General features: G+C 30.1%; 2 protein-coding genes across 2 annotated transcripts; both read right to left on the reverse strand.

Annotated features, from left to right (window-relative positions):
- Nucleotides 1-6,476: 6,476 nt before the first annotated feature.
- Nucleotides 6,477-17,778, reverse strand: LOC123301535 (piwi-like protein Siwi). Its single transcript, XM_044884311.1, has 12 exons — nucleotides 17,595-17,778; nucleotides 17,206-17,470; nucleotides 16,984-17,149; nucleotides 16,000-16,128; nucleotides 15,774-15,939; nucleotides 13,244-13,481; nucleotides 12,540-12,866; nucleotides 12,098-12,456; nucleotides 10,601-11,069; nucleotides 10,329-10,497; nucleotides 8,200-8,482; nucleotides 6,477-7,031 (listed from the first exon to the last, which is right to left on the reverse strand). Exons 2-12 carry the CDS (start codon nucleotides 17,467-17,469, stop codon nucleotides 6,767-6,769), a joined length of 2,835 nt encoding a protein of 944 aa, XP_044740246.1. The 5' UTR covers nucleotide 17,470; nucleotides 17,595-17,778; the 3' UTR covers nucleotides 6,477-6,766.
- Nucleotides 17,779-18,893: 1,115 nt separating this feature from the next.
- On the reverse strand, nucleotides 18,894-27,271 carry LOC123301217 (carboxylesterase 4A). Its single transcript, XM_044883952.1, has 8 exons — nucleotides 27,214-27,271; nucleotides 26,901-27,146; nucleotides 26,616-26,843; nucleotides 25,174-25,423; nucleotides 24,532-24,930; nucleotides 22,119-22,421; nucleotides 19,564-19,713; nucleotides 18,894-19,498 (listed from the first exon to the last, which is right to left on the reverse strand). The coding sequence occupies exons 2-8, from the start codon at nucleotides 27,138-27,140 to the stop codon at nucleotides 18,894-18,896; spliced, it is 2,175 nt and encodes a 724-aa protein (XP_044739887.1). The 5' UTR covers nucleotides 27,141-27,146; nucleotides 27,214-27,271.
- Nucleotides 27,272-27,596: the final 325 nt, after the last annotated feature.

Below are 27,596 nucleotides of genomic sequence, written 5' to 3' on the forward strand. Positions count from 1 at the left end.
AAAGTCCTAAAAATGGAAAACAGTTTTATTATTTTTTATTTATAAATTAATTAAATAAGAGTAAAACTTGCTGAAGGTTATTTCGAATATCGGAAATAAGACAAAAAAAACCTCCTAAATTGAAGATGACTGAAAATATATGGGATTATTTCTTATTATTTAATATTTCTGATTGGAGAGTGAGCTTTACACGGCTTCATAATAAGCTGGAAAAATGTTGATTATTTTAGTTAAAACTATTGTGGATGACTTAAAATTTTACTTTATGGAAAGACGAGTTTATTTTTAATTATATTATAATTAATTTAAAATTTTTGGACAACGAATATATAGACTTTTTTTAGTTTTAAATGAATTTTTTATGAATCTCAATTTTTTAAAATTATCTAGTCATTTAAATTTTGTACACGGGGTGCCTTTTAATAAAAGTGCCATAATATTTATGAATTAATTATAAATAAAAGACCTAAACAAATTAAAAATTACATATTTTTCTGAACAAAAATTTTAAGAAAACTAGAAACATTTATTATATTTATACTGAAATTAAAATTTATTTTGAGGCATACTCATTCGATTTTAAAATATGTGCAACTTTTAGATTTTTAATGAATAGTACAAATTTAATGCATAGCATATCCTATACTACTGTTAAAATGATTATTATTATTATTATTACTCTAGTAAACGAGGCTAAAACCTCTTAAACTCTTTCCTATAGTTCCGATTGGCCAGAAAAATTTGGGATTAAACATGTTTCACCCTCTAGATCAAAAGATATATGATGCCTAGTGATGCTTTTGCCTCGTGGTTGGTAACCCCCTTTCTAAAGGGTAGAAAAACATGTTGTAAGTGGTTACTATTTTCAACACATGCTTTTCTACCCTCTGGGAAAAAACCATTAGGCACCAAATAACTTTTGATCTAGAGGGTGAACAAAGCTTAATTTCAAATTTTCATCGAAATCGGTGCTATAGGTCAAAATTTAGAGATTTCGTCTTTTTTTCTCTTCGTTTATTGGAGTATTTTTTTAATTAATTATAGATTAAAGTAATATGTTTAATTAAGAATTTTGAAGCACCTTTTATTTTATTTAATTATAATATTTATTGTTTTCATTTTGTTGCTCATTCGATTATAATTTATTGTCTTTAAAAAGTATGATTATCAATAAAATATTTCATATTTGTAAACATGCTTTTATTTATGAAATTTTTTTTCCCTTGTCAGAAGAAATATTCCCGATTTTTTTGTATTGATCCTATAGGAGAGGATAAATTATACACTAAAGACTGTCTAATTCTTTTTACGAAAAGAGTTAGAAACAAGACATTTCAACAATCACTTCACCATTAAATACCTAAATTGGAGATAGGAAGGTCATATGGCACCCTTGTCTGATGATCTCTGACTTTACATGATACTGGTTCCTCGATGGAGAGACGATTTAGTTATGCATGCAGATCGAGCTCTGGTCGCCTTTAGAGCTTTTGATCAGAACGATCTAAAGAATATTTTGGGGACATTTTGAAAAAGTTTCACAGAAAACCGTTTTTCTATCTAATCATTTGGGGTCCTTTATTTTATACATTCATTATATGCATCAATTTTTTATTCGTCAAAATCATTTTATTTGTATTTATCTATGAGTGCAGAATGGAAGCAATGTAATTTTTTAGTATATTGTGTAGTAACATAACACCGCTAAAGTAAAATAAAAAAGTGCTCCTTGTAAAATAAAAAAATGTTACTGAAAATGTAACACATTGAGCTTAAGTTTGGCGTCCTACAAGTAGTTTTTATACCATGTATATATGAAATATACATAGTATATTAAGTTTAGTCCAAAGTTTGTAACGCTTAAAAATATTGATGCTACGAAAAAAATTTTGGTACAGGTGTTCATAGAATCATTTAATTAGTCCATTTCCGGTTGTCCGTCTGTAAACTCGATAACTCAAAAACGAAAAATGATATCAAGCTGAAATTTTTAAAGCGTGCTAGAGACATAAAAGGTGAGGTCGAGTTCGTAAATGGGGAACATAGTTCAAATGGGTCTTGGGTCCGTGGGACTCATTTTGTAAATCGTTAGAGACAGAACAAAAGTTTAAATGTAAAAAATGTCCCTTATTAAAAAAAATAAAACAACTTTTGTTTGAAACATTTTTTCGAAAAAATCAGTGTTTACCCGCGAGAGCGCAAATTAGGCGCAACTTATATAGTATGTATTATATGGGAATATCACTTATGTATATGTAACATGTATGTATGTGTAATATGACAGGGTAAAAATGGTATTTTAACAATTAACTCAGTCAATTGTTTTTCCTAAAAATGTATTTTTTCTTTAGGCACACAATCTCCTATCAGAATATATAAAGAAAAAAATATTAAATCGTATGACTTTTTATTTCCGTTATCCTGGGGCGCAAACGAGACCTTATCCATATCCTTTCTTGCCTACCTGTGAGTAAAATATTATAATAATTTCATTGTATGGAACATCAGCAGGTTTAATTTATTTTTTATCGGATTTTAATTAAATTCATTGCGATTTAAAGTTATATGACTCTTTTTGGTTTTCCGCTTGACGCCTCTAAGAAGCCTCGCCAGCAAATTTTCGAATATTTCAAGATATGAATTAAATTCTTCTTCTTTAGGGTCAAATTTTCAAAAGGATATTACCTTCAAAAGTAATATTATGACTTGCTACAGTGGTATTTGTAGGGGTACTAACTTATGTATAGTTTACCCTTGTAATGTATTAAAATGTTTTGAATTGCTTGCTCCCGTATTTGAAGCGTTTGTAATATTGTTGGCAAGGCTTGGATTTCCTGATCACTAATTTTTATATTTTATATAATTTCACAGAAACATATTATTTTCTTTAACGTTCACAGATTGTTCGTAAATATTTGTAAAGTTTAACTTTTAACAGTTTATTACCATCATGGAGGTTACAAAGAAAGAGAACGATCGCTATAGAAAATATTGTCCCCAAAATATGGACAAAATAAGTGAGGCGCTGGGAAGGCTAAGTTGTCTCATTAAAAGCGGGCTGTTGTGCGCCAATTTCAAATGATCTATCAACGTTTAATATACGCGTATATAATATCATTCAAAAGAAAAAAAGCAAATAATGAAATTATTATTATTATTTACTAATGAATAAATTATAAATTATCTATTCTACTTTATAAATTTATCAATACTACTTTATAAATTTGAATGGTACTAACTTCATCTACTTGTACTCATAAACAGCAACTTCGCAGATACTACTTACCAACGACAGCGCGACTGGTGGCTGAAAAATGAACTATAAATTCTACAAATTTTCAGGGACAGACGCGCTAATGCTTTAGTGCGTAGCGATCGTTCTCCTTCTTTATAACCTCCATGATTACCACATTCAAAAAAATGGTTCCTATATTTTTATATAGATTTTTAGTAGTTTGAACACAATATTTGAAATTTGTTATTATACCATGCATATATGTAATATGCAAGGTATACTAAGTTTAATCCCAAGTTTGTAACGCTTAAAAATATTGATGCTACCAACAAAATTTGGTATAGGTGTTAATAAAATTAGTCCATTTCCGGTTGTCCGTCCGTCCGTCTGTGGGCACGATAACTCAAAAACGAAAAAAAATATCAAGCTGAAATTTTTACAGCGTACTCAGGACGTAAAAAGTGAGGTCGAGTTCGTAAATAAGCAACATAGGTCAATGGGGTCTTGGCCTATGGCCTACTTTTTCGTAAACATCACTGTTTACCCGTGAGGGCGCAAATTAGGCGTAAATTGTGTATGTATGTGCAATGTGATAGAGTAATAAACACTATTTATGCATGGTATTTCAACAATTAACTCAGTCAATTGTTTGTTTTCACTTGTTTATGATGAATATTTATGTACTAAATTTATATTTTAGAGTTCTATTTGTAATCTATTGTATCATGAACTTGCTTTAACCTCACTATGTTTTCTTTTTTCATATATTCTCCTTTTTTCTTAAAATTCCGTTCTTTTTATCTTCGTTGCCATTTTCTGTTGTAAATGTAATCAATGTAGACAAGTTATGTCGTAATTAACGATTTATTATTTCCAATAAATATAAAGTATTCTTTAATTATCCATATGAAGTTTCATTATCTTGAATTTCAGGGTGTTCCCTACTAGTTTTAACTAAGAGAGTAATCAGATAAATGATTTTGTCAATTAAATTTTTTTACAACATATCGTCATAAAACATTTTGCGATTTATTGTCTATTAAAAAATTTATCGCATAATTTCGCCTAGAAAGTAGGGATTGAAGTTTTTTCCTCGTATTTTCCGCTGCTTTTTTCTAAAAATTTGATATAATTTTTTTCTTAACATTCAGCTGACACTTTTTGAATAACCTTTCGTTCAAATATTATGTCTGTAGGACAGATAGTTGTTATTGAAGTGTTTCAAAGTGAAATTGCGATATTTCAGTATAAATAAAAAAAAAACAAATATGTTATGTTAGGTTGGTACATTTTCTACTTGATCGAGGAAAGATTGATTCTGAACTGAAAACATCCTTTGCTGAATCTATTCGTATTACGATAAAGTCCTTCGATACGATAAATTTTATAATTTTTAACGATGATTCTTTAAAATGTGGTGAAAAGCTGATAATTTATTTCTTATAAAATATATCTTAAATAAAAAAACTTTAGTGGTCTTCTCTTATATCTTCTAAAAACACTCGACAAAGTTAAGAATTTTTAAGATGTTCCTTGTCTTTGTAAATATTAGTTGTTTCTAATTCAAGTGTGACAGAAGTCGAAACATCAGTTTAAGGTTGTGTAATTTCCCACTGCCATGGATAAATTCTCATTTTCTCCTCGGTTTTGCAATATAAATAAAACAACTTGATTATTTTAAAAAATTTATAAAAAAAATAAACATTTTTGTTTTTATAATTTTTGTTTATATCCTTAACATTAATAAATCTCTTAGTATGATTTGAAACAATTCTACACATTTAAAAAAAATAGTATTTGTTTATAAAATACTTAGAATTATCCCAAATCATATCTAAAAAAAAAAAAATTGATTCAAAAAAAATTAAGCGATTGATTCTAAACCTAGTCAAATATTTTCAAAAAATTCAATTCTTCATTCTATTACAAAAAAGAAAATATTTAATCAAATCGGTGGAAAACAAATATATGGTACGATGAATAATTTTTTTTTTTTTCAAATTTTTTTATTTTTTATATCATTTTTTTTAGAGTAAAAAAATTCTTGAACGCCATACAACTTCTGACAGATACGATTATTTTTATGGATTTTGTTGATTTTTAACAAACATAAAATTTTAGGTCTATAAACCACCTTTCTGCCAAGTATTGTTATGCCACTGATTCAAATATAAAGAGATTCAAAATAACATAATACTAAATTCGTTGAATAGACTTTTTAACAAAAAAAATTAACAATATTCCAGATCGCAAAAATTCTTTTTTGCCTAATTTTAAAATTTGAGGTAGTATTATAAAAATATATTTTATTCTAAAAAATATTAAGTATTTTTTTGATGATTATAAAAAAATCTTTGGAAATGCATTTTCTTACTTTTCCAGCACTTCTTCTGTTTCTTTATTTTCTTAAATTAATATGATCACAAATGTTTTTATTAGTGTAAAGGGAATGAAGCAAATTAATTATTTAACGAAAAATTACAAAATTCTATGTAGTGTTGCCAACTTATGGAATTTTATTGATTCATGTCGAAAAATTTGAAAACCCTAATGTGGAAAATATTCTTACATATTGATATTTATGATAGAATCATAGCTTTTCAATAAATAATCCAAAAAGTGTGAATTGATTAATTAATCACGATTTCTGCCATGAAAAAACCTTTTGTTACAGTTCGAGAGACGGTATAAGGTTTAACACTTTATCCATCTGATGAGATGGACATATTTTGTATCAAATTTTATTGATTTTTGATCACTCTATCATAGTTTTTTTATCGAAGTGTTCATGTGTCTATGTTTAATTAAATTAATTTTAATCAATTTATTCCATGAATGGTTTTTTCAGGCAGGCATATACCATTATTTTCGTAATTTAATTATCATTCTTTTGACACTAGTTTCAATTGATTATTAGATCAGTGTAGATCTGTTCATATTATATGAACAGTTAAGTCAATATAGGTAACTACACTTATCAAAATTGGTATTAGAATATCATAGATATCAAAATTCGTATTAGAAGAAAGATAATTTAATTATGAAAATGAAAGTATAATTTTTAGTATAATTAATAAAGTATAGTATAATTTATATTTGCCTGAAAAAACCGTTCATGGAAAAAAATTTAAATTAATTTAATTAAAAATAGCCATCAACACTTTTCGATAAAAAAAAATTATATGATAGAAGTGTTTAAATTAATAAATAAAAAAATACGAAATATGTCTCACCTGATTATCAGATGGGTGAAGTTCCACCTTATACCGTCTCTTACTATTAATTCATAAAATTCCATTTTAACTTGATATATTTAAGACTGATGCATTTTTAGAGACTTCTAATAATTCGTTAGCCCCGAATAGTCCACAACACTACTGATTATTTACGAAAAAGAAATCTAAATCATATCAAAACAAACTTAATTCTTAACTAAATTAATTGTAAATGATTAAAAATCAAGGAAAATTCAAAGTTTACAAAAATTTAGCAGATAAGCCAAGTCAAATAATTCAGTAGAAAAAACAAAATTTAAAGATAATATAAAGTTGTTGCCAATTGTGGACTTGGTGATCTGTGTAACGAAGATCCAGCCAAAAAGGCCAATTTATGGGCGTATTGGCATGGAGCCGGCACTCGTACAGTTCCACTCCAATTAAAGTACATGTGGCACAGTTTGTATGTCAAACGTTGAATTTTATCTGGATCTAATCCACTCGTATCATTGATCACATTGTATGATGTTGGTGAAACTGTTCCTTGCTTCACGGATTGTGATACAATAAAGAAGTCATATCTAAGAATTAATAAAAATAGAATTCATTAAAATTTTATTTAAAGTTGCTACAAAGGTTGTTACACGCTTTCAAGTCAAATAAAACCGTCGTGGATTCAAAATTTTGAATTATGCATAAAATGAAAAATTTATAATTTTTATTTTACTCATGCGAGATAAAACATTTCAGCATTTTACGTACAAAAAAATTACCAAATGCGTGTGACAGATCTTTGAAAGAACGGAATATGTCTGTCAGCCAACATTCTGAAAATTTCAATTTTCGGAGTGTCAATCGACGGACAACATTCGTTTGGAATAGAGGTCCCCCAACATTTTTGTCTTGTGGACCACTTGCCATGTTTCTCGGTTGTAAATGGACCCTCTGGTTAGCTAATATTGAATTTTTGAAAATTCGTCCACTTCAAACGTGTTTTGACTCATTTCTAACTGTGGTCAGGTGTAAAAGAAAAAAAAATTAAATACTAATGTAATCAAAGTTTTCTTAATGAGAGTTTGATCCTGATATTACTGTTTATTCATTAATAAATTAAACGAGTTAATGAAAGTCCAACAAGTTCAAAGTTTCTTGCGACTACCAATTGAATATCCTACTAACATATACAATTTTATGAGATATATATTCATTCACCACTAATATTATGAAATTGCGAAAATAAGTTCATTTAAAAAGGTTACAATTGTACAATTTAGAATTAATCGTCGTCGGTCTGTTATGTTTTCAGGTAAAAACTATCTTTGTGTGTGAGTTATTCCATTATTGAAAAGTGAAAATTAAAGTCGCAACCTGCTTAAATGAGATCGACTGTCGTGGACCCCCGTTTACATCTCACAGACTTCTAATTTTTTTCCGTTCAGATGAACCCCTTGTAGGGGTAATTTTGGACTACTTTCTAATATTTATGATAATGACCCAATTTCATCTAACACGGCTCACTTTTTCCATAATTAAAATTAGGAAAAGCCACTTAAATTATTTTAGGACCCTTCTCCATCCCCCTTTTATGACCTGATTCGAATTAATCAACCCTAAAAACTACCTAGAAGTGTTGAAAAAAGTTAGACCAATAAAAAAAATTCAAAACATGAGATCTGATCAATTTGATTAAGGAACAGGTTTCACCTTAAACACTTCTGATAAAAATTATTAATTAAAAATGTAACTAACCTTTCAGGTAAAGTGATAACATTATCTACCACCGTTCCTGGTGGTGGATTTTCTGGATTTTTGTTTGGTGGTGTGTAGAAAAATCGCGTGTTGATTCTCTTACTCACAATTATAAATGCCATTCTTACAGGGTTTTCACCGTAAATTTTACTAAGAGTTTGTTTAATTAATGTTAACTCGTGTTCATATACGAATGGAATTTGGCCATCACCAACGCCATCGCGGTAAATCAATATACGGTCAGGCAATTTTTTATTAATTTCGTTATACTTCATTACTGCCCCTGAAAAGAAATTCAAAATTTATTGTTTTAATTAATGTTGTAAGATATTTTGAATAAATTTTAAGAAAAAATACAGATTCGATAAATTGATAATTTCAACATTTCGTGATGAAACACTTAATTGGTTACAGAGGCACTCGCTTGGGGACTTATTTTTCAACGGTATTAGTTAACTACACAATGAAGGACATGAAGATTCGTTCCATCGATGAATCTTTATACTTTGTAAATATGAAATATATATCAAGGTATACTAAGTTTAGTCCGAAGTTTTTAACGCTTAAAAGTATTGATGCTACAAACAAAATTTTGGTGTTCATAAAATATCCTAGTTAGTTCATTTCCGGTTGTCTGTCCGTCTATGAGCACGATAACTCAAAAACAAGGGGAGATATCAAGCTGAAATTTTATGTATGTATTATTTTAATGTACTCAGGACAAAAAAATGAGGTTGAATTCGTTAAAGAGAAACATAGGTCAATTGGATCTTGAGACCGTAGTACCCATCTTGTAAACCGATAGAGATAAAACAAAAATTTAAAAGTGAAAAATAAAAATGATAGGGAGTTAAAAATTGAAACATTATCGAAAAAACAAAAAATTCTAGTAAATATTTTCGACATAATTTTGTTGGTTTTTTTAACTCTTCTAATTTATAAAAATAATGCAAGCACTGACATTCAACACTTTTTATACAGGCTATTTCAACAATTAACTCAGTCAATTGTTTGTTTTCACTTGTTATTTATAAAACTGGCGAATTAAAATTTATTTTCAGAGATATCTGTAGCGCCTTGATGGGCAAATGGTAGTATAATAAAAACCTTAATTGTTTTTAATTATGGTTGAAAGACTGTTTTTATGACTATTCATTTGACATTTTTTTCACTAACTAAACTATTTATTTATTGAAGGTGATATGCGAATTGATCAAAATGATTTTCATTTTTGGCATTCTATCGAAAACCTTAAAATTATAAAGTGAAAGTGGCTGAAAAACATGTTACGCACGCCATACTTAAGTAAAAATCTGTTAATTTACTACAACTTGCGTAAATTTAAAGAGGTTGTTTTTTTACTACGACATATTTTATTTTTTAAGCTTTATTTTCTACGCATTCAAAATAAAGTCTGAAAATTTATTAACAAAAATCCTCATCCAGACAAGATATCTTAAACTTTATTTTTAAAAAAAAGTTTAAGGAGGTATTTTCATAAAAAAAATAACAAATTGTCTACCAGAACAGTTTTTCATTTTATATTTTGAAGTTCGATGGGTGCCTTTTTTGACATCAGCGTTAGACTGTAAGTTTATTGATAAATCCTTTAATCCAATCAGAAATCAATGAATTTTTTGACTCTGTAGAGCTTTAATCTTAATTTACCCAGGGCTTTTATATAATTTGACACAAGCAAATAAATCGAAAATAAGTTTAATGTTCCAAACTATAATTATTGAAGAGAAGAAATTCGGAAATCAGTTCAAGGCCAACTCATTCAAAATAGGTTAGAGAAAGAATAATTAATTGTTTTACAATATCCTTAATAAGCGTACAAAAAATTTAGATTTTCTAACACTATGCTCGGCTCATAATAAAACAACAACCTTGGACTCCAAAAAAAAAAATTCTAGAGGTATAAAGTATCCTTACTGCGGGGTTTTTACATTTATTTCGATAGACTAATGTAAAGTTAACGCAATATATATGGAAAATTATTCCTTAAAAACAAAAGTTACTGTTTGAAAATTTTCTTCATCATTTCCATTAATTTTGGTATATACAGAGGTGTTATCAATTTATTCCTCGTTAGAACCCTGTTATGTAGTTTTATTCTTAACACTTACTTTCCATGTTTAATGCGAAATCATTGCTTAGTTCCGTTCCTTGTGTATGTGGTGTACAGGTACTGTAGTACTGTGAACAGGATCGATTCATTGACGCGACCATCGCTCCAAAACTTCTATCTTTATTCATAGTATCGTGATAGACATCAAAACCTACCACCATAAGCCCCTAAAAAATTTAAATAATAATGTTTTCCAGTATGTATGATTTGGTTTGGCTTAGTTCCACCAACTAAATTATTGATAGAACTGCTGCTTTAATTTATACATACCCCAAGGGGATTTTCAGCTCCCCAAGCTGCTCCACCCAATTTGCAGTTAATTTGAATTGCCACTTTGGTGGCAATCGACATGGCACCTTTATTTCTCAATGTTTTGGCTACAATAACTTGAGTTGGAACAGGACGATCTACACAACATTTCTTTTTAATCGCTGAGTATCGATCCAATTTATTGTTTGTAACAATGCAAAGGAGCATTTGAGGCTTATGGTTATTAATTGCTTGTTCTAAAGCTTCCAAGTAATTAGGTACCGAATCGTTTTGTATTTCATGTAATTTAGGAGTTGGTATGTTAAAACTCATACCAGCGGAGGCTCTGACAATCATTTTAACAAAATTGAAGGCTTCATTTTTAAGCATACTTGGACAGACACAAATCCACTGATTAACAGGAGCAATTATATGCATTGGATTCGCACGTAATTCTTTAGTAAAATCTGCATTTGGACCCGCAGAAAACCTGCAAAATAATTTGAAAATGATAAACAAGGATAAATACTAAAAAATCAATAGGGTATTATCGTTAGTCAAAAATAAATCATGAAATTTGAAAAAAGTTAAATTTTATGTAAAAATATACTTAAATATTCTGATTTCGAGCCATAAAAGCACATTATTCTTTTAAAATATTAAAATTAAAAATCGTAATTTTTAAACTGTATATCACGTGACCTAAAACGCGGGTAAGCCCTGCTGTGATGTCATAGCCATATGAGTCATAGACCATCAGTTAGTTCAGTGTAGACGGCTGAGTATAATATATACGATAATAAATATTTATATTTATTATAATTAGATGTCTATGAATATATCTTTCAAACTTATTTGTGTTATTTCGTATAGTGATATTACGTCATCAAATTGGATGCCCGCGTTTTTTACAGTTTAAAAAAGGTTTAAAATTTAATTTAAGTTTTTGGCAAGAAAGCGTGTGTATTTTTCCGAAATAAATTTTTGGTGACTTTTTATTAGCAAAATCAACATTTTGAAGTACTTTTTCAAAAATAGTAGAATACCCTATTCTACACTCTTATACATTGCCAACAAATTTTAGGTCATTCTACTGAAATTAGAAATTTTGCCCTACTATTACTTTCTTTTTTTTATTTTTAACAAGCGTCTTCTAATCAATTGCACATAAATTGAATTTAAAATCATTGGGAAAATAAATATTTTTATTTACTTCCACGATTTTGTCGCTACCATTTTTTTTCGAAAAATATGATTCCTGCAAAATGGAGCAAATTTTCATCGTGCTTTGACAGGAATATTGCTGTTCTAAATCTGCATTGAAGCAACTTTACATTTAATATAAACGTTTATTAAATCGTGGAACTAATACGTCACACAAAAACGAGAACTAACCTAATCTATTGATGTCTGCAAATTATTTCAGATTTTATTATTGTATATTTTTATGGAATAAAATTATAGTCAAACTGCAATTTACTCATCTACTTAGAAATACTTCATAGACCAATAACTTACTTGACTTGATTTCCTGCGCAAATTGTTTCCGGTGGAAGAACTCGACCAGCTACTTCAACCAATGCATTGGATAGCTTTAGGTCCCATTGTCGAAATAAATTTGTAATATCGCTGTTTTTTAACAGTCTTTGTGAAAATTCTTGTAATTTTTGTATACGATTGTCTGGAGCGACACGTGTATATTCCGACAAAGTTCGCATCAAAGTGAAATTAGCACGTTGTGAATCAGTAAGTCCTGTCATTCGACATAGTTCGGGAACTAAATAAATGAGATCAGCCATGTTCATACGAATTTCTCTCGGCTTTGCTTTGGATATTAACATGGGTTGACGCATATCTACGATATTTTTTTGATATTTCTGTTTAACACAAAATTTAAATAAAAATTGTTAATGTGAATTTAGGACGATCAAGAAAATAATTCACGAATTTTTATTATTACCTTTTTGAAGTATTCAGCATATGAAATTTCCTCATTAGTACGTAATTTGAATGTACTTGATGGGGAATTCTCCCAATCGACGTCATCTATTCGGTAAGTTCGATTATTGTAGTCCGTAAGAACAACAGCCCCAATAATACCTTTCTCAAAAAGTTGTCGAGCTTCTTTGGCATCACGATGATAACACTCTTTAAGGAAATCTAAAACGGTATCACGACGCATTACTTTATGCGTAATTTCTGAGCACATTAAAATTGTCGTCTCATGTTGACGAATAGAGGTAACGTATCCCGGCCAAAGTTCCATTCGATGGTCACGAATGTCAACCTGTAAATATACCAAAAAATAATATTTAAGTTTATTTCTTATTGGGAAAATCATTTTACTATGCGTCAACCGAATGATTAAAATAGAACTAAGATTACAGGGCCATTCACAGACCAATCTTTTTTAATGTTTTATTTTTTCCAAAAAATTTCGCTCTGTTTTTTAGATTTAAGCCTGCATAGGACTCGTCATATTGACTATCTGACGTTATCAATGATTTTCCTATTAGTCCAGTAACTTCTAATTTGTAATAAAAAAAATTCAAAATTGAAATTTTTAAATAAACGAATTTTCAAAATATCAAAATTTATTTGAAAAATTTTGATTGTTAAGTTAAAGTCACTGAAATACATTAACGATCTACGCATATTACTTACACTGGCCTTAGCATCGAAATAATTTCGACCTACAAGTTGCAATTTTAAAAATCTTAAACAATTTCTGATGAGGCTGTTAAATAGTTGGAGATACTGATGACTTGTCGGCGGTAGTTCTTGAGATAACTTTAAAGTTATACGAATAGGTTTTTCTTCTACTGGATGGTCGGAAAATACTTCGAGTATATCTTTCCCTAATCGGTGTGTTGTATATAAATTACCGCCCGTAAATATATATCTAAAAATAAGAAATTCATTAATTTTATGTAAGGTATTCAATTATTTTCGAATTAATCATCAAGATGCAGTGTGTCGTTTAAATGGAGCTAGCGGGACAAAAGTCATAACGCAATTTCAAAAAAATGATTAGAACATTATGTTAACAACCCTTTGTAGGTACCAAATTCGAAGATACCATTGGGGTAAACATTCCACCCAGGTAGGTGTTTGTGTTCAAAGTACAGTGATAACAAAGGTAGTGTTGCATTTGCAAATCAGTTGAATTTTGTTCACACTTTCGATAGCATATATTAAAATTTGTGGTATAGTGGAAAGTGATTTTCGTGATGGATCATTTAGTTGAAGGTATGTACTCTATTTTTATGTTTTTTTAAAAATTAAATCACTCACATTTTTCGTGTACCATGGCTTAGATTAATATCATGGAAATACTTAATATTTTTTGCGAAATTTAAACTTTAAAGGGTTGCAACTTTTTGTATCCAAATGTATCCAGCTAGATTTTTCTGTATATTATACTTCAAACATTTAAGAAAAGATTCATATATATTTTAAAGCCCGAAAACGCCCGCAAGTAAAAATATTGTCCTTTTTTCAGAGCGAGTCGTAACTATGACGAAATCGATTTTTTCGAAGAATGGCTAAAATATGACAAAAGTGAAAGAATTCATCGCATTTTTGATGTTTTATGTAATAAACATAGCCTGAATAAAATGTCTGAAGAATCTACAAGAAAACTCAAGACGAAAATCTCAAGTTTTTACGCGAAATTTAGTGAAAAGTGGGCATCATCAAAATGCAATAGGTAAATATTTTTAATGAAACATAAAAACTGGTTGGATGGGTGCGGTATGGAATTAACTGTATGTGTAAACCAGCCGTGCCCTTCAACATCTTCAACAACCTCAGGAGGTCAGAATATAGGCCGACCAAAAAAGTCATTTGATGACTTATCAATGAAAACAAAGAGACGAAGAGTAGTAGATCTGTTGGAAACTCGATCTGCAAATGAGCTAAGTTGCAGCTCAGTCGGAAGTTATTAGAAGTGTGTTACATCGTTCATCCTACATTTTGATAAGCAAATGGGACTGTGATGGTAGTTCGGGACACAGTATATATAAGCAGAGATTCGAGAACAGCAACGCTACAGACGAAATCTTATACACAGTACAGAAGTCATTAATCTTGCCTTCTTCCAATTGAGCAGCTATCCGAGGAAGCCCAGGAAGTAAGAAATAAAGATTGCCGTAGATTCCGTGAGCAACACTCCAGAAAGAGGTCACGTGTTGCTACCAATACAGATCTATTGAGAATGCTTCTGATTACTTCCGATCCTGTAATAAACGCATTTAGAGAGTTACCACGGAAGAATTATACTTCTTTGCCAGCGGAGATTCTGCAGTTAATTGTCCTACCTTCAATTTCATCAAAATCCACGTCATTAGTACGCGAAATTAATGAGGAGGATTATTTGTTGTCAGACTCTACAGAATGGGATAGTAATGTCGAAGAATCTGATGACGACCATTAACTTTACATTTTTTCTTGATTAACTTTTTTTAATATATATTTATTTTTTTATTTTTAATGTAGTATTATATATTTTTTTAATATAGTATATGTTACTCGTTTTAAGATTTATATTTCTAGCAACCAACCTACATATTTTTAAGTTTTTTTATATTTCTAAATAATTTCTTAGTACTTTAGCTTATTTATTTTATTCTTACCATATTTTAGTTAATTTAATACATAAAAATTTGAAAAAATATTGAAACCGAATCAAATATAGTTTTTGACAATTCATATGTTTTCTTTTTTTTTATTGTTAAAATCTACCTGAAGGAAGCATAAATGATAAATTCTACCTAAAGTAGGTAGTAAGTAAGGTACGTATGTAGGTATATACCGCTAATTACAACGTCTTTACCTACATTTCACCCCGGGAATGATGATGAAACGTGCGAAATTGTGATATCAATACCGATCTACGGTCTACATACATTAATGTGTACAAATTATGTTTTTTCTTTCTTAAAATAGCACAATATACCTGGAAAATACATATACAATAAAAATAAGTCAAAAAATAATTTTGTCCCGCTAGCTTGCATTAGACGAAACACTGTGAGATGTAAAAAACAAAAAGGAAACTAATTTCCAAAACTAGAATTATGGTTAAATACTCCTGTAGATGATTTCGATCTGATTAAAAAAAAAAAATGAATTTTTCAAATGGTCCGTTTTTTGAATTATCAGTGGTAGTATTAATTTAAAATATGTTTCTTACCCGCCCCCGCCTAATGTTTTTTCATGGACACGCATCATTTTTCGACGAAAATCTAGTCTATCTTCACTGGGATCAAAAGTTACTGAATATTCAAATAACTTCCAATCTGGCGTACTTAATAATTCATAGTAGTTAGTTTGTAAGCGGATTGCTTCGCCCGTTGAACCTATAAGTTATTATTTACATTAATAAATATTAATTTTTTAAAAAGATTTCTATATTTTACCTGATTTTGTTGTTACAGAGATAGGGCGAGTTCTTAGTATATCAACAGCGACGTTACGACGTCCTCGGGTAGCACCACGCCCAGAACCCATTGTTCCTGCGTCGGGTTCACCACTTCCTCTTGCAGATCCTGAAGCAGAATATAAACAATTCAACGTATTCAAAAATGATTATAAGTTGTGTGGTTAAGAGCTGTATTAGGTAATGATCTTGAAAAAATTATTAGGGTCAATAAAAAGTAAACTATTGCTCGCAACTACACCCACGGCTGAGATTTATGTTGTAAATCAGTTACAAACTTGTTTGCAACCAGTCGGTTTTTGAAAAAGTGTGTGGGTCGTTATGTGGCTCATGTAACAATTTTAACATAATCTCGAAATTTCTGAGAAAAACGCAAAAACCGATTTTTTTGTTATAATTTTTCTTTAATTCCCAAAAAAATCTAAACCTGATGCCTTTTGGTATGATTAAAACTATTGATTCAGTTTTTGCAAACTAAACGAAATTTTTTGTTGATGTAGTATGTTTTTATTTTGTTGTATGAAATTTGCAGTCTTTACGGAAAAAAAATTAGCATGGGAAAAGTTGTCTACAGTAAAAAAAAAACCATTTAAGTGACTTGAAAAAAATTCTAGGTAGCGGAAACATCAATAGCTGCAACCATACCAAAAAAGATAAGATTTGGATTTTTTGGCGGAATAAAAATTTAAAAACTTGGTTTTTGCGTTTTGCTCAAAAATTTCGAGGTATGCCAAAAAAGGTTATATATAAAAGTTGATTTTTTAATTATCTAGAACTTTTCCATTTCTTTTTTCACTACATCAAATATTTACGCCGTAAATCGTAAAAAAAACATTGTCCACCAATTTTAGAATATTTAACCTAAGAAATATTCTACTCAAGACATGGAGGAATCGGAATCAAAATAGTATTTTTATTATCGTATCAATTTATATTTAAAAAGAAATGAATATTGTTTTTTTACCTGTTTCCATTCGACCAACTTGTTCGGTAATTCGTTCTACCGCTGCTTGGCGATGTGTTGCTCTACCAGCTGTGGTTTGTGTGCCTGTGGGTCTAGGTTGTGGTGCTGCACCAGTACCACCAGGCCGTGGTCCCCAGCTTGCACCAGGTGCAGGAGGTCCTTGTGGCTAAAAAGATAACAATATTAAAAATAAAACAAAACAATAATGACAATTTTACTTACTGCCTGTTGAGGTCGACCTCCACCCCAGGCACCTTGACCCGTAGGGCCTTGTTGTGGGCGCCCCGCACTCCATGCTCCTTGAGGAGCAGGTGCAGATTGTTGTTGAGGGCGCCCTGCACCCCATGCTCCTTGTGAAGCAGGTGGACCCCTTTGTTGTGCCGGTCCACCAGCTGCTGATTGAGGTGGGCCTCTTTGTTGCGGTGGTTGACCACCTTTATCACCACCTCGCCCACGGCCTCGACCACGAGGTCTTTGATCTGACATTCTGAACAAAAAAAAGTCGTAGTTAAAAGCAGGTCATAACTTGTTTTTAAACACACAAGTATTTTTTTAAAAATAAGTATCTATAAATTTACATACAAAAATATATAATAACCTTTAATAAGTACCTTTATTTTCACTAACAAAATTTAAAAAAAAGCTTCGCAAAATGTTTGATTATTAACACCACTATATTTTTTTCTATGTTATTAATTTTACACAGTACTAGTACAGAATACAAATAACAACTAACACCAATCGAAATATAATAAATGAATTACGTATACGTGTAACGTGATAAACTCATAAATAATACAGTTTTTCCATAAGTTTAATATCCGAACCTACTTGCCCGCTAAAAAATATACACTAAAAACAAATAACAGCCAAACTTAAAAATCCCTAAATGTGTATGTGTTACTAAAATTTATAGTCTATTTCAAGGAAGATTCTGTTTTATATAATATACTACATTTTATATGAGATGGAGGTATTTTTCTTAATTAAACAACCTTTTGTTCAATCATTGCATTTCTTCAAAATATTACTTAAAATTTAGAAAACTTTCGGTTTTTGAATAATTACTCGCTAGAATTACAAGTAATTAATAAAAAAAATTTTTTATTAAATATATTTTAGGCCAGTAGGGGAAACTTTCTTTTGAATGAGCTAGTCTGGCTTATTGTTACGAAATTTGGAGCACTGATTTATTATTGAAACATTGAGAGCTAATTTAATTTACATACTTTTTGATGACAGATTTTTTCAAAATTGATTCATTAATAAGTGCAATAAGTGCATAATTCCAAAGCAAATTGTTTATATTTTCGGTTCCATTAACAGTATATGGTGCATGAGCTCAAAATTTTCCTTTTTCCAAATATCTTTTATTTGTCATTAGTTGCATTTTAATATAATGTCCTTGAGACGCAATATTCTATTTGTTTATAAATCTAATTTTTATAAAACAACATCAGTGCAAATATGTAGTTTAATTACTATTTTCGATTCATGTGGTTGTAAGGAATGCAAAAACTTTTATGGAAAACCACCAACCCTTAATAAATAAATTAGCTAAATTTCTTAAAAATTTACCAAATATGTGAGATATCGACAAACAAAAAATACTGATAACTCTATGAACAAACAAATTTCTTTCAAGAGAAACAAAATTGGCTAAAATCAAAAAAGATATTGCATTTTAACAATAAAGCCTGTTGCTTTTAACAATAAACACATTTTTCAATATTACTATGATGTTCAGTGTGATTTCTACTATGAGAATTTGAAATAGTATTCTCAATACTATTCTTTAAATTAGAATCGCTGAAAAATTTGGTATGCAATAAAATAAATTTAAAAAAAAATTGATTTTATAAAAGACAATTATTTATTTCAATTATTGCATCATACATTATGGAGAAATTTTATCCAAACATTGATCTACCAAAAATATTTTTTGGGCGACTATTTATTTTTTTCACTGGTTGCATCATTTCTTCTTCTTCATCTTCATCAACACCTCCGCCCATTCTGTTTGCTAGAAATCCTCCAATTGGATTATTTGGCTTTGCACTTTGTTTAGATCCACTACTACCAATACCACCTATTGGATTTTTCAGTAAGTTCGTTGCACCTTCAATTCCTTGTTTGACTCCTTCTACAGTATCACCAAAAGCATCTAGGAATTTACATGCTGGACTTTGTAACCTTTCACTCAATCCACCCCATAAAGCCATTTCACAGAACCGGAAACCTTCGGAGACTTCTGGTTTCGATTTAACCCGAGTAAAGTCATTGTTCTTTTCAGTAAATTGTTTCAATAATGAACTTGATACTTCTCTGCCTTTTCTTTTTTGACCAATTTGATGAGCAAATTGAGAAATGAGGTCAGTAAACACGTCACGAACTTGATGATCTTCATCTGTAAAACCATCTTCAGCTCCCTCAATTGGTTCACCTTCAAGTGTTTGAGGTTTGAATAAATACGCTAAATCATCTCCATGGCTTATTGAATCGGAACTTTTTTTGTCTAAAATAAATAATTGACATAAAATTTCCGATTTTTTAATAGATGAATATCAATTTAAGAATTACCTTCTTCTGATACTAAAGGAATTCCAGCTAGGAAATTATAACCTTTTGATGCATTACCCTTATGTTCAAAGCTGTAAAAATATGTGGGGGTTCCTGATTTTGTCCATAAGTTAGCAGTTAAAAACGCTGGAAAATTAAATAATGCATCACCTGCAAACAAAATAAAAATTAACATTTTTAAAATCATTAAACTTGCCATTTATTTTTTCAAAGTTGCAAGATATATATTACATATATACAGGGTATAAAAATGAAAAAAAATTATATTAAAAAAAATTTGATTCTGCTGCTGGATTTGGACTAAGCAATAACTAAAAATTCTAACCTAATTGTGAATTGCATATTTTTAAAATCTTATAAATCAATTTAGGTCACAAAACTTCCTGACGCTTTAATGAATCGAATACAGAAAACCGCATTCAAATCCGTCTTACTGTCCAAATTTTCGAACTTAAGTGCTTTGTTTCTGCGACCAATTGGAAGATTAGTCATTATTCCGCCATTATTTGGTTTTCTTTGCTATTGCTAAATATATATTTATTTTGATATACTTATTTGGTCTTAGAACATCCTATTAATTGATTAATACAAATTTTTTAAACTTTAAAGGTAGCATAGGTCAAAAGATTTCGGAACTTATTATAATCTAGTTTTTTCAAAAAATGATAGATAGTATTTTATGATATAAATTATGTGTCTGTACCTAAATACATCCTATTTTGATGCTAGAACGACATTGCAATTGCGTTTCTCTCGAATGTATCTGTGTCACAAAAATCGCACGAATATACATAGAGATATATACTAAAATGTGCGTTTTTTGGGACACAGAGTATGCATTCGATAATGCGAATTTGCCTTGTAGACATTGCCTGTTGTTTGCACTTTATTATTGCGGAATAATTTGTCAGAAATAGTTCTTTGATTTTTATTTCGTATTTTGCAGTATTTTCATATGTAAGGACAACCTCTTACATTTTGGTTCTGATACCGAGAATCGAACCCGAGCCTCCTGAGTGAAAGTCATGGTTTTATCTCATTGTGTTAAATATATAGGAATGAGAAAAAAATGGCATGATGTATTTTGCAATTGTTATTTAATTAGATTTTTATTGCAATAATAAAAACCTGACAAGGGCTACAACCCCACAAACTTGAATTTAACTTACACTAACCCATCCTTGATATTTAAAAAATAAAATTGCATCTTCTGACAAGCGCAACCCCAAATGTAACTTTTAAATGGCCTATAGAGTATGTAAAAGCAGTAATTTCAAGATTTTTTTAAATGAAAAAAAAAAAAATTTTCATTCAGACTGATCGTAATGAAGCGAAGCCAAGGGTAGTTTCAGAGTTATGATAACCAATAAAATATAAAATATTGATATACAACGTGTTCTGGTATTAAATGCAGAAACAACTTTCCAAAATAAGCTCATCAAGAGCAACAAAAAAACTCTTTTCCAAATTTGGATCTGAGCCCCTGTATGGGCTCATTTGGGAGCTACAGGTATGTGAAAAATTGATAAATTTGTTTATTCACTGACTATCATTCGATAACCAGTAGCCAATGATAATCAGAACATATTAGTAAATTTCTTATAATAATATTGAACTGAGGTAGGGATTTTTAAAAATTATAACATGATTTAATTCGATTATATTATTTTGCAAAAACATTAAATTATTGTACGTAAACAAACAAACTATGTGACAATGGGTGTGGTTTGTTTGTTCACGTCCAATGATAAATTATTTACTTATAAGTTTTTATTCTATTATTCTGATAAAATAATAATACTTATCAGTAAACAATTTATCATTGGACGTAAACAAACAAACCGCACCCATTGTCATATAGTTTGTTTGTTTACGTACAATAATTTAATGTTTTTGCAAAATAATATAATCCAATTAAATCATGTTATAACTTTTGAAAATCCTGAAATTTACTAATATCTTCTGATTATCATTGGCTACTGGTTATCGAATGTTGTCAGTGAATAAACAAATTTATCAATTTTTCTCATACCTGTAGCTCCCAAATTAGGGCTCAGATCCAAATTTGGAAAAGAGTTTTTTTGTTGCTCTTGATGAGCTTATTTTGGAAAGTTAGGTTTCTGTAGTTAATAACAGATCACGTTGTATACATATAAACAATTTCAGAAATGGCTCCAACAATTTCCATGAAACTTATTATTCAGGGGATTTCTGGGGCGAAAAATCGATTTAGCTAGGTTTCATTTTTAGAAAATTTTGTGAGTATATACATTTTACGTGGTTTGCTTCGTATGTATTGTATAGTGTGAAGTCCTTATGGCTTCAGTCAGATTTGGTTGGTAGAAGCTGTTGTGATTTATACATATATCGTAAAAAGATATTATTGGGACATTCAAATTGGTATTTGTGTATGAAGACATTTTAAACGGTTTTTATATTGGTGATAAAATTTGTGTCTTTTAAACTAACAAAATTCCGAGTAACCAGATATTTATTAATTAATAAGCATCTATGGCCGAATACTATTTTCTTAAAAATTATTTATAGGTACATACCAGTTACTTCAGCAGCTTTGAGTAAACCTTCAACTAGATTTCCTGGATTTGCTAATTTTAGATAATTATCAAATTTAAGTGGATTGACTTTATTTACAAGGTCTGTAATTGATTGCCGTTTTGTACGTCCGGTTAAACGATTTGCCACCCCACCAGCAATATCAGCCACTTGATTGATTCCAGGTATTGATAGTAATCCATTTTGTAGAATATTTGTAAATGATTGTAAATTTCCAAGTAGATTTTCTTGTAAATACTTTGGATTATCTTTTAATTTTTTGCGCATGTTTACTTTTTTGTTATCTGAAAATAAAATAAATAGTTACAATACAGTTACGCTTCACTGGGCGATTTTAAGTTTTACAGATATGCAAAACGGGAGTAAATTCCTTCTTCAAATTGTCATTGGTAAATTTTATTATACCATGTATTAATGAAATATACATAGTATATTTAGTTTAGTCCCAAGTTTGTAACGCTTAAAAATAATGATGCTAGGAAAAAAATTTTTTAGTCCATTTCCGGTTGTCCGTCCGTCCGTCCGTTCGTCTGTTTGTGGACACGATAACTCAAAAACGAAAAAAGATATCGAGCTGAAATTTTTACAGCGTACTTAGGACGTAAAAAGTGAGATCAAGTTCGTCAATGAGCAACATAGGTCAATTGTTTCTTGGGTCCGTAGGACCCATTTTGTAAACCGTTAGAGATAGAACAAAAGTTTAAATGTAAAATGTTCCTTATCAAAAATTAAACAACTTTTGTTTGAAACTTTTTTTCGTAAACATCACTGTTTACCCGTGAGGGCGCCAATTAGTCGGAAATTTTATAATATGTACCATACTTGATTATCAGTTGTATGTGTCACATGTTTGTATGTGTAATGTGATAAAGAAATCAACACTGACTATGCATGGTATTTCAACAATTAACTCAGTCAATTGTTTGTTTTCACTTGTATATAAAATATCTACTGATTAACCTATTTAAATGACCAATATTTCATATTGGTCAATTGGGTATTGGGTCCGTAGGACCCATCTTGTATACCGTTAGAGATAGAACAAAAGTTTAAACATAAAAAATGTTCTTTTTAAAAAAATAAACAACTTTTGTTTGAAACATTTTTTTGTAAACATCACTGTTTACCCGTGAGAGCGCAAACTAGGCGTAAATTGTATAGTATTATATGGGAATATCAGTTTGTATGTGTAATGTGAGAGAGTAATCAACACTGTCTATGCATGGTATTTAAACAATTTATTCAGTCAATTGTTTGTTTCCACTTGTAAATATTTAAATTGGTGTCAAATCTCTATTCGTTTAAGAAATATTTAGATTTTTGATAAAAAACATGATAGTAAGAATGAAAAAATCCAGTCGTAAGTGCAGCACTATGGCCTTAGAAGAACGGGCGAAATTTATAATGTTTAAAAAAATTTCGCCTGTTCTTCCAAGGTCAAAGGTCCTCCACTAGATGACCAGAAAAATCTATAAAATGATTATGAAAAAAAGAAATTTGACCTCAAATTTAAATATTTAAATATGAATAGAGATATAATGTAAACAAGTGAAAAGAAACAATTGACTGAGTTAATTGTTGAAATACACTGTATATAGAAAGAAGAACACATTTTGTTTGGATTTTCGAAAATTTTGAAAATATTTTCAAGAATCTTTGACAATAACTAGTTGAAGCTACTTGCAAATTTGCAACTCCCTATCTTTCATAGTTTTGAAGAAAATGGACACAAAAAAAATTTTTTTTTATTTTTTATAAGGAACTTGTTACGTCCTAAGCATGCTATACATATTTCAGCTTGATATCTCGGTTTACAGTTTTCGTGTTTACAGACGAACGGAAGGACAGACGGATAAAGGAAAATGGATTAATTATAGTAGATTTTATGAACACGATTTGTACATATTTTCATACAAACTCTCATCCCCTATTTAGGGAATGAATTTCGAAAAATTATTTCTTAAATGAATTTTACAATACCCTCTCGAAATTTCAAATTTCTATCATTAGCGATTTAGGTTGTACGTCGATATATCAGTCGCGACATTGCCTATCACCACTCCAGATTATTCCCCCCTCTGAAATGCTTATGATTTTAAATAATATACAAAAAGAATCATTTTGAAAAAAAAAAAATCAAAATCGGAGCTGTTATTGAGGACTCCTGAGTAAAAACATCATTGATGGGACTGTATTATAAAAATTTCAAGTATAAAAATATTAATATGAAAATTCTCAAAATTACAACCGAAAAACTAAAGAGACCTTATCTTGTTAATGATATATAGAAACTTCCTGTTTTCAATTTTATGGTCTATATCACATGTGGTCTTCTATGCTGTAGTTTTGAGACATTTTTATATGGGATGTAAGTGACCTAAATATCATACGTACTGTTCACAGCATTTGCTGTTTCATCTTTGGTGACACCAGTCAGTAATGGGACACGGGTAAATTTACCCTTTTCCATTGATTCAAGTGGCTCACGAGGTACAAATGATGGAAGTGAACGTCTATCGTCTTCACCCTCGTTAACTGGTCCAGCAGCTTGTAAACCTGCAATATTTTGTGAAACATCATCACCATCAGCTTGTCGATCTTCTTCAATATCTGAGTCCGCTTTAATAAGATCTTCGTGTGGTTGTTTTTGTAAGCATTTTACCATTTCACGTTCGGAATTATTTGGGCATTTTTGGGCAGCTGTTAATGATCTTGCTGTACGTTTCGGTTCCTTGTCCAATGTCCAATGGGATAATCCCGTTCCAGACATAGCAACTACGCCATGAGTGTATCCTAGACAAGAGAGATAATGTTTTAAATAAAATTTATTGAAGGTAACATTTTATTTGATTGTGAATCGAATTTTCAAGTTATTACTCCTAACGAAATTGAAAATAGATAATTCAAAACGTTAATCACACTCTGTAAAAAGGTTTTTATTTTTAAGTTCGAATTATTTTCCAAATTTCGGTTTTGCAGAACCAATAATATTTTCTAAATTGTAACTTATTGTTCGAGCTGTATTTGTGTATTTACCTTTTGTCATATCAGACATGCCAACAAGGACAGCTGCACTACCACCAGAACCTTGGCCCATAACTATAACTTTTCTGGGGTTTCCACCGAAAAATTGAATATAATCACGAACCCATCGCAATGCCATATTAATATCAAAAAGTCCAGCGTTTCCTGGTTGATCTCCATTCTTTGTACTCAAATAACCAAGTGAACCAAGACGATATTGTAACGTAACAATTACCATTTTTTTGTTAACTAAATGTTTTGCCTAAAAAATTGTATATTATATTAAAATGAAATACCTTTTAGCAATTTTACTATTTCAGATTTCTATGCCGATCAATATATATTCATTTTTAGATAAGTTTAAAGGACGACACATATAAAATTCATTTTATTTTGAATTCAATGGATCAAGCTCAAAATTAGCTAATATTAGAGCTCCAGCGATTTGGTTGAATATGTAGTAGGTATATTGCTGCTTGAATGACGAACAAGCGCGGATCTAGCTCTTAAAAAAAAATGGGCACGGCACAGCACCCGAAAATCGGCCAAATTCGAATCAGAGTATGAACTCGCTCATGATCGATACAGTGCATTCCTATAAATATTGTAAAGTATATTTGTAAATTAATAAATCTGTAAAATGTTAGTTTATTCGCTAATAAAAATTACAAAAGTAAATGTCCGTTTGTTTACACATCACAGTGTCACATTTAGACTCTAAACTACTGAACTAATTTTGATATCTTCAAATATTTATTTGATATCAAATTAAACGCCAGTATACATTTTACATTAAATAATTTTATTTAGGTTCTTCTCTTAATTCAAGCTTTCGTTTATTTTCGCGAAAGCGTTGATAATATCATCGATTTCTAGATGCTTAGAAAAGCAAGACCGAATAATCTTTCCTGTCTTATGAGATGAGCACCGACTCCTGGTATGGCAGAATTATTTTCATATTCTGTTTTCCATTTGGCCATCCAGAGTCATTATTCATTTATGACAGTTGATTCACTATCATTAATGAATCGCCGGTACCTGTGAAGCACTTTTTTCATTGCCTGGATATCGATGGTCAAGTACTTGACACCAACATTTGTTTCATTGATAACGGAATCTAATATAGGAATATGAAAATTGATTTCCGAAAGTATTCTTCTACCGATTTCGCTCAAATTTTTTTTCGATTTTTGGAATCTACATGCTTTGAAACAAATTTTTAAACAAAAAAAAATGTTCCCCCAAAAAATTATCAGGCGGGGATTTATTATGAAATTAGGAACAATAGACTAACTATTTAAAGTAATTAATTGTTTTTTTTTTTTAATTTTATTGAATCATAAGTCTATTTAGGTGATGGGCATGTCCATCATGCCTATATAGGTGGATCCGCCATTGATGGCGAAGGCAATGAATTTAGAAACAATGTATTATATGGGTCGTCCTTTACTTACATCGTATTGTGCGGCGGAGCCAACACGGAAACCACCACCATGAATCCAAACGGCAACTGGAAGACCTTCACCTCCATCAGACAATTCTGGAGTAAATACATTTAGGTATAAACAATCTTCTTTGCCGACAATCATTGTAGTATTGTCCTTCCCTTTTTTTGGCTGTGGACACGGCGGTCCATATTTCGTAGCTTGTATATCACCATTTAAAGTATACATTCGTGGACGCTATAAATAGAAAATTTATTAGATGATTATTTGAAAATTTCTAAAATTGAATCTTACTTGAAAACGTAATTCTCCCACAGGAGGCTGGGCATAACGTAATCCTTTGAAATTGTACCGTTTTTCATCCCGTATTCCTAATATTCTTGCAGATTTCCCACGTCTATTTACAAACACCACAGGATCGTCGGGTGGGGGAGCTACAGCTTCCTGACCCCCAACAATACCTTCAGTAGCATCGGGTAGTAAAATAAATACGCCCCATAACGCTACTAAAGGTATAAATTTCTTTAATAACATTTTGTTCTGGAAGAAGTTTAGAATTTAGTAAAAATAAATTTTATCCCGAAAAAGCAAACGAACTGAAACTTACTATGAAAACTAATTGACAGAGTTTGATGAAACACAAAAATTGAACTATATTTTGCTTTGATTTTATATTTTATATAAGTAATGATTAAATTTTCTCCCACTGACTTTTATTTCAGGAACTCGGATAGATAATTTAGAATATTTTGTCTTCCTTTATGGATTACACATACTTTCAAGGGCAACATTTTTTTTAAAAATTATTTGGAACAATGATAATTTTTTAATGTGGCAAGGTTACATTCAGTTTTTGTATGGTCGGTGATAAATGGTGATAATTATTCACCCAAAACTAGACAGTGGCCAAAATTTTAATCATTTTTGATGGTCCATTTTTCCCATGTTCATGAAGTACCTACAGAGTGGTCAGGAACAGTAACTTCAAGT

The sequence above is a fragment of the Chrysoperla carnea genome, chromosome 5 (genome assembly GCF_905475395.1).
Source record: "Chrysoperla carnea chromosome 5, inChrCarn1.1, whole genome shotgun sequence".
Lineage (NCBI taxonomy): Eukaryota > Metazoa > Arthropoda > Insecta > Neuroptera > Chrysopidae > Chrysoperla > Chrysoperla carnea.